General features: G+C 39.4%; 1 protein-coding gene across 1 annotated transcript; it reads right to left on the bottom strand.

Annotated features, from left to right (window-relative positions):
• Positions 1-7,033: 7,033 nt before the first annotated feature.
• LOC110905606 lies at positions 7,034-7,858 on the bottom strand. Its single transcript, XM_022151229.1, has 3 exons — positions 7,393-7,858; positions 7,246-7,309; positions 7,034-7,155 (listed from the first exon to the last, which is right to left on the bottom strand). The coding sequence occupies exons 1-3, from the start codon at positions 7,745-7,747 to the stop codon at positions 7,137-7,139; spliced, it is 438 nt and encodes a 145-aa protein (XP_022006921.1). The 5' UTR covers positions 7,748-7,858; the 3' UTR covers positions 7,034-7,136.
• Between the last annotated feature and the right edge of the window lie 514 nt (positions 7,859-8,372).

Raw genomic sequence — 8,372 nt, forward strand, 5'->3', positions numbered from 1 at the left:
ATCAGATGGAAGTCCAACGGGAGAGTGCTTTTAGAACGGCATATAAAACGCAATGTGGCCAGTGCGATTTCGTACACCATGACCATCGAGATAATCAACACACCAGCAACTTATGGACCACAAGAATCGACCGTGTTTATTGATGACGTTTTGGGTCATTTCCAGGAGGAAGGGACATCATGGAACGACATATGTATCTTATTTTAGAGCTCCTGAGGGAGGATCCATTACGTGTGAAGCCTCGTTAAATGTAACATTTAGATTCGAGAGATGCATTTTGATCATGTAACCAACGAAGTGGGAAAACGTGTGGATCGTGCTAGGATCCATTTTGTTAGAGACTGATTGACACCAAAGATTCCTTTGAGGATACAACAACTTCCTAGTCTCGCTAGATACTATCGTAGATTCGTCAAAGGATTTTCAAAGATCGCGCAACTTTAATCTCTTTAGCACAGCAGGGTGTTGTATTAGTGGAAGACAAAACAGGGGGACGTCTTTTCAGCTTACGAATCTCAACTCTGCAATGTGCTGAGCATCGTCTCTACCCCAGGGATCCGGGGAATCTAGTGGTATGCTTTGATGATTCGAATCAGAGTCTCGTTACACATTGATGCAGCACGAGAAAGTGATGGCTTACGTAGTGGATTTACAAGAAGTGTTACACGAGTCACAACCGGCAGTAGAAACCGTGGTCTTTGGATGTAGTTGGAGGCATTACTTGGACGGTACCGAATGCGCTACCTAGACCGATCTCAAGGGCCTCCCGTGTATCGTTGTTTCGAAGGAGTTAAAGCATGCAATGACATCGCTGGATGGAACTTTTGAATAACTACGACTGTGAAACCTGAACGTGCACGAGCTTTGCAGCTCACTATCAACTCTAACTTACCTGATCAGACTCGTTCTGTTCAAACTGGAGAATTGAAGGAAGAGGCTTTTCAAGTTGAACCCATACAGGGCATGGAGAAGCAACCTTGGCAGGTCAGACGATATTCGCTACCTCATGGAACGAATGTGGGTCTCGTTATACGGCAACTATAGGGAACTTGTATGGAGCAAAGCACACCGGCCTCGATATTCTAGTCGTCTGGGTTTTGATAAGAGACATTAGGATTTATAAACCTTGTACTGGTGTTCGGGCATGCAGGCCCACCTAGCTAGGTATGGGAATGATGTTTTGACTTGTGGGAAAGTCAAGGTGAAGTATTAGCAACCAGGAAAACCCATATGGAAACGAGAACAGACTGCCATGGATTTTGTTACTGGGCTACCTAGAACTCGAAACGGAAACAATATCACATGGGTGATCGTTGATTGTCTCACATTGCCAGCACACTTTCTTGAAATCAAGGAAACTGACGAGTCTTCACAGCTGTGAATGTACCTTTGAGAGAGGCGCCTTTCAGGCACGAGGTGCCAACTCCTGTTACCCCTGATTTTGAACTATACTTGATTTATGGCAGGCGATACACAACACCCTTGGCTCACGTCTAGGCATGAGCATTACTCGTCATCATAGGACAGATGGTCAGAGTAAACGACACCCCCTGACACCCGAAGACATGCTGTGGGCATGTGTATGATTGACTTGGTGAAAAATTGGAAGGACACTTATCTTTGGTTGAGTTCTACCGTAGCAGTTACCATTCTAGTATTCAGACAGCTCTGTTTGAGGCATTGCATGATCAGTAACGTTAATCTCCTTGCTGGATTAGGGTGGGTGACAACCTAATCACAGGTCTAGGATTTTTATTTGAAACCCTTGGGAAGACTTTTTAGATCAGAAATCAGTTGGCTGCAACGCGTGACCGCCAGGAAGGATGATAAGCTTAGGAAACATTGGGAGTTCGACGTAGGCGACCATATTATGACGAAAGTCTAACCCTGGGAGGGTGTGGTACGCTTGTAAGTGCAGTAAACTTAAATTCAGGATACGTTGGACCATTCGGAATTCTGAGAGAATCGATAAAGTGGCTTACAGGCTCGAGTTACCTGCGGAATTAGGGAATGTTCACGATGTCTTTCAGGTTTTGCAATTAAAGAAGTGTTTGTCCAATAAAACACCGATTGTGCCATTTTAAGGGCTAAAGATTGACGACGAGTTGTAGTTTGACGAAGAACTTATCGGAACCATGGATCGGGAAGTTAAGGTTCGTAAACACAGTCGAAATCCCAATCGTGAGAGTTCGTAGGAACTCAAGACATTTATCGGAGTTCTAGTGATTAATCTGAATTTGATGCAATTAACGAATTTCGGGACGAAATTCCCTTTCAAGTTGGGGATGATGTGGCACCTGAGGGAAAATCGGCAGCAATCTTGATTTACCACTTCACTTCACTGTGCTTACTTGTCGAATTTCGGGACGAAATTTCCTTCAAGTTGGGGATGATGTGACAATCAGTAATTTCCCGTAGTCCTAAAGTGTGCATTTAATTCAGAATCACTGTCTGTTGCACTCGGGTTGCACTTACATTTACTAGTGGTACTTGTTTAAGTCACATGTTAGGGTGTATATAATTATTTAAATAACGGTTGCCTAGATTGGGCCGCTACAACGAAACACTGGTGCCTTAATTACACTGGGCCGCATCCTAGTCTCATAACAAAGTTGGGCTGCCCAACTCTTCGAAAGACAATGCAAAGTCCAAACAAATTGGAAGTAGGCCGGTTATAGTTGGAGGTGGGCCAATTAACTGTAAATTGTAGATATACATACGGACACCTTATTCTATTTCGGTTTGAATTAATTGTACTTGGCCCAATACTCTAGGAGCCCAATGGAGAAATAAAATAAATATTATCCAAGTGGATTCGGCCCACTATATCTGATTGTGTCCACTATGTCCGGTTATGTATGGGGTGAGTTCGATACATCCATTATGTATCAATACTAATTAAACAAACCCTACATTTCTCCCAATGAAGTGACGGCAGTAAACCCTTTGATTGCCACGATCCAGCCACCACATGATGCATCTTGGTTAGTTTATTTTATATGTATATTTTAGTTATGTGTTAGGTGAGATATATGATCATTTATTAATAGCTTAATAATATTGCAAGTCGTAAACTGAATTGTATGTGGATAGTATAAACTGAATTGTATTTGAATCTTCGCTGAATTGTATTTGGGTGACTGATTGATGTACTACAAAAATAATCATGATTTTTGCTGCTCTTGACATTAATGCTACGAATCGGCTGATGATATAGTCCGGGTAATACATAGTGCATGATTGTTGATTCAGTACAAGGAATGAGATATAGGATCTAATACTAGCAAACAATGGATGTGATTTGGAATAACGTATGATGCCGATTAACAATATAGTTCTGCTTAATGGTATGTACACGTTAAGATTCATACACACTAGGGTGGGAAAGGGTTGGTCGTTCATAAATCGGACCCAAATAAACAATTGTTATGGTAACGTTTAGGGGATAAAAGGGGCCTTACGATGATATTAGTGGTCAATGAAACAGTTTCGAAACTGATTTAGTATGAATGATCAAATTGAATAATTGTTCATAGAGGAAACTTGAATACGGTTTCTTGATGAATCGGCTTGGTGAAGGTTTCCTCTGTTAATTGTATTATAACCTGAATTAACTTGAAGTGTTATAGAAATCGGTGTGACTTGATGTTAATGGCTAGATGTCGACTAAATCTGCATCGATGTTGGGTATCGAAACTGTTGTGATGGTTACATATAGGTTGATCTAAGTATTGCCATAAGAACGATTCCTGATTAACTAATTGGATGTATTTGGGTGGCAAGATATTTGTTGTGTGGTTGTAATTTACTAACATGGTTAATGATAAATGGTTCTTGATGCTTCAATCACTAAATTATTAATTTAGATGTAGCAGATCATATATATTGATTAGGGATCGAGATATGTTTAGCAATTTAGAATTTGGTTGTGTTGGGTTAGTTGTGTAAATATGAAACAAGGTCATAATAGGATGAAACGGTTGGGCCAGAAAATGGGTTTGGGCTGTATATACTAAGGACGGTTAGAATGACCAGTCAAACACTTAAGTTACTTAGTAATTGTTTGGGTCATGTTCACGTGTGAATAACAAATTGATATGAACGGATTAAGTGAATCAAGCATTAGGGAGTACCTTGCAATGTGAGTGTGTGTGATCGTTGTAATTTGTATGATAATATGTGCCATATGTGCTTATCACTTGTGGAATGTATATGCAAAGATTGTGTGTTCTGTGTAAACAAAACTGACTGTTATCGGTAACCCTTTTAGGACGTGTTTGAGCAACTGATAAACAAGTACTTAATCTTACCGAGCAAACCAAAGGTGAGTTCACTACATTCGAGCATGCGTCCCAGTGGTTGGGGACAGTCAGTGGGTATCCCATGGGGGGAATGAGTCTTTGGGTAAAAACGAGTATATTGGTTAATATTCTCACCTATCATCTTTGTAAGTCCCTCATCGGGTATTAGTTAGTAGCGCTACTTAGGTTTGGCACCCTCACCCCGTGCCTGTAGAGGACGGAGGTGAACTAATGACCCAGTCTGGCCCAGTACTAGATAGGAGTACGTGGGAAGGGCAGTCGAGTATTTCAGGAGCCGTCATTGTTCGGAATTGAGATATTAACAATATTACTTGCATTGGTTATTGAACTGTTTTACATACAACGGGTAACAAACGTCTTCCAAAACTGTGAACTCGCCAGCTTTGTCTGATACACGTGTTACATGCTCGCAGGTCCTTAGGTACTTGGAACGCAGGAACTTGCTGGCTGGAGGGCGCGAGTGGTCATGGTTGCATTGTTGAGTTATTTAACAAACATTTATTTACTTTGGTTGTGTTTTTTTTTTTTTTTTTTTTTTTGGGAAAGGCAATCATTTAGAAGGTTAGAGCAAATTACAAATCATGGGTTGGTAGACGGGCAACAAGCTGCGCCGCCACCCCCTTTTGAATTGCAAATCCTACTCGGCTAAACACATAACTATGGCCTACAGACACTGTCGCATGTGCAAGTGCTGCCTTTTGAACCCGCTTCAAGAAACCGGACGCCACAGGGGCCAGACAACCAAAGGTATCGAACGCGAAAGGAAGGAAGGCATGTTGATTATCTATGCAGGCCTGCTCGTGCTTGGATATTTTCCCCGCCTCAGCCTTCTGCGTCGCTTGCCCTGAAACAAAACCACTGCCCCTGAAACCGGCAAGAGGCGACACCCCCGTGAGATCAATGCAAGCATGCTTACCCCCGGACCATCCAAAAACCAGCACATCGGCTGGTCGAAGGGAAGACCTCCCCTCCTTCGGGTCCGTTAGGAAATTAACCGGAGCCTCTTTTTTAGCAGCGATACCAGCTCGCTTGAGAACGTCAAACAACACATCTCTAACCAGATCGTGTCTGTACTTGAAGCCAGGAAGCTCTTTGCAGTGAAGGGCATGTTCCCCGAAGCTATCAAGACACACCTTCCGACAAACAGGGCACGGTTCATCCTCAGGGTTAATGCTTCCGCTGAACTTAATGGTTTCGAACAACTTGTGCTTGGATTTCATTACTAATAATTTATGAAACTTTGTTTTGACCTTGTGATTCAATGTAATTGGTGGCTCCTAGCTTGTTGTCACACGCCTAACAGGGACACTCCCTAGGTGGTAAATTGGGGGTGTGACATTTAAAACGGTTAAATCATACAAGCTTATCAAATTTGATATCCAATAGTTTATAGTGAAATTTTAATGTATGGTTAGTAGAATGTTATCATTCGTGAAACTTAAGTAATATTTACAAAGTTAGCTTTCATGTGGTATGGTCAACTTAGGCACTTTTGGCCAAAGATCATATATTCGTCAACTTTGGTAAATGGCGTTTAACTGCTTTAGCTTGATCTGTTTTAAATCGGGTTAGATTTTAATTACTCTGAAGAAACTAAAAATATAAAAAATATAAAGAAATAGATAAATTATGTTGTTAAAAAAAGTGCGTGATCATGAAACGTATAAAGATTCAATTAAGTTCTTCACGTTGAAAAGACTTAAAATTTTGTAAGAGATAATATTTACAAGCAAAAGATTAGATTTAATATACATAGCTATAGTAAAAACTGGATTAATCTTTTACCCACCACTAGGGATGGGAAATTTCGAACCAAATGCATGTACCTTACCATACTATACATGTACCAACTAAACTTATACAGTATGATATTTAGTTTTAAATTTTGCTCAAAAAGGGAAAACTAGGCCTTGAATATACATAGCGACAATGGATAGAAATGGAAGTTGGAAGTAGAAACATATTCGTTGGAAGTTCGTTAGTGAAAGTGGGTCCTGATAGCAGTTCGTTAGAGAAATGGCGATATGTATAACAAGTGATGACTGAAAGAAAGTTTGGGACCAAAGGATTGTGAAAGTAGATATAGTCAAAGTGAAGTGAAAATGGGCAACTTTTCATGAATATGTACAATGTTCATACACTACAAAACATATTCGTTGGAAGTTCGTTAGTGAAAGTGGACCCTGATAGCAATCCGTGAGTGATGATACTCTATCGTAAAACATGGCATCAATATAGAATTTATCAACAAATTTTAGTCGTTATACCAAGGGATCATAGACACATTGCCAATATCATAGCCGGATATGTTATAATAATGGGCAGATAGACACATTGCCAAGGAATCATAGACACATTGCCAGTAATAGGCACTTTCTCATCACCGCCACTCGTTCCTTAAGAGTAATTTGCTTTTGTTGCTAATATTTAGTGGTGGGATGAGACGGTGGGGCGGGCTGAGTAACGGGTTTGGGTCAAAAAGTCAATACTTACAAAAATTATATTAGTTTGATGATATATGATTGTCTGAATACAATGATTTAGTACAACTGTACAAGGTTATCATGATTTAGATCTTACTATGGATTCTTTGTCTACATAGGATTAGAAGATTCTACTCATATTTTATACTATGAAATATATGTGTTGCATACTCATAAGAAAAAAAGATTGTTAAAACTATATTGTAGGAACTAAAACAAGAACACGAGGATATAATGTTGTTAAAAATTTAGTAATCATTGCAGCAACCGACAATTTGTAACAAGTCAAAAACTGGAAATAACGTCAGGACTACTTTCTAATTGTTTATGGTTACGAGAAGAAGTTGGACCTGCAAGCAACATAAGCAAACAGAGTCATAGAATTAGTCGCGGTCAACTGAAAGTTAGTATAAATAAGTAATCTTAGTTAAGTAAGGTACCTTTGTGACATTTCTGCGAACCCAGAATTCTGAAAATTCAAGTTGCTTGACATATTTGGTACTCCTGAAAAGAAAAGCAAGACGTGTGAAGAAAATGAATTTCTAAGTTTATAAACATTAATGTCTAGAAATCAAAAATCAACTTACCTTGGTTTTGTACCATAATGCCATTAGAATCAAATAAAGCATTGTCTGGATGTGGTGCCAGATACATGGAAAGGTCATCCGTGAATGTTCTTTGTAACTGATGTAAATTTGAATCCATGTTACTGGATGATGCCGAATTTCCCATATCACTAGATTCGTTATTTATCGTTGAATATTCTATCATACTTTGGTTCTGAGCCAACATCGTATTGAACTGGTAATCATAAGAATGTTGGAGCCCCAACGACCCACCATTATCCAACCCGTGTGGTGGTAAATCAAATGGAACTGGTTGCTCTGCAAGATTACTTGGTGGAAAAGCCGCAATGACTTCATTTGAGTTCAACTGATTCATTAGTGCAGCTTGTTTTTCGAGGAGATCGTTGAACCTTTTTATTTGGTCGATCAACACCAACCTCAGACGGTAGTTGCTGAAGAAATGTTGATTTTGCTCGACAAGATTCTTCCAAACTGAAAGAAACAAATTATATGTTTATTTAACTAGAAATAGATATATCTGATTTAGTTTTTTTTCTAACAAAAAGAAGGAGAAATTAATGGATTGTGCAAATAACGTACCAATCTTTGTAAAGCAAGGCTCGATATTATGTTCTTGATAGAGAACATTAACGATTTCCTTCTTTGTCTTGTAATTCAGGATACACTCTTCTATTAGATTTTTAACCTGATACAACACAATATTAAGAGTCAAGCTTGTTATATTCATAATTCATATATTCTCATAGACAATAGTCAACATGCCATCCTGTATCAGTTTTTAACTATGTATCATTAAAAAAACAAATGGGTTTATAATAATTTACATCGAGATAGTTGGTAAACGGGCTACAAGCTGCGCCGCTACCCCTTTTTGAATAGCAAAACTAAGCCTTTTAAAAACTACGTCCATAGATCTCGGGGTCATAACATTACTATGCATGACCCTTTGAACTCGACTAAGTAGGTCCACAGCCTCTGGC

The sequence above is a fragment of the Helianthus annuus genome, chromosome 14 (assembly GCF_002127325.2).
Source record: "Helianthus annuus cultivar XRQ/B chromosome 14, HanXRQr2.0-SUNRISE, whole genome shotgun sequence".
Classification (NCBI taxonomy): domain Eukaryota; kingdom Viridiplantae; phylum Streptophyta; class Magnoliopsida; order Asterales; family Asteraceae; genus Helianthus; species Helianthus annuus.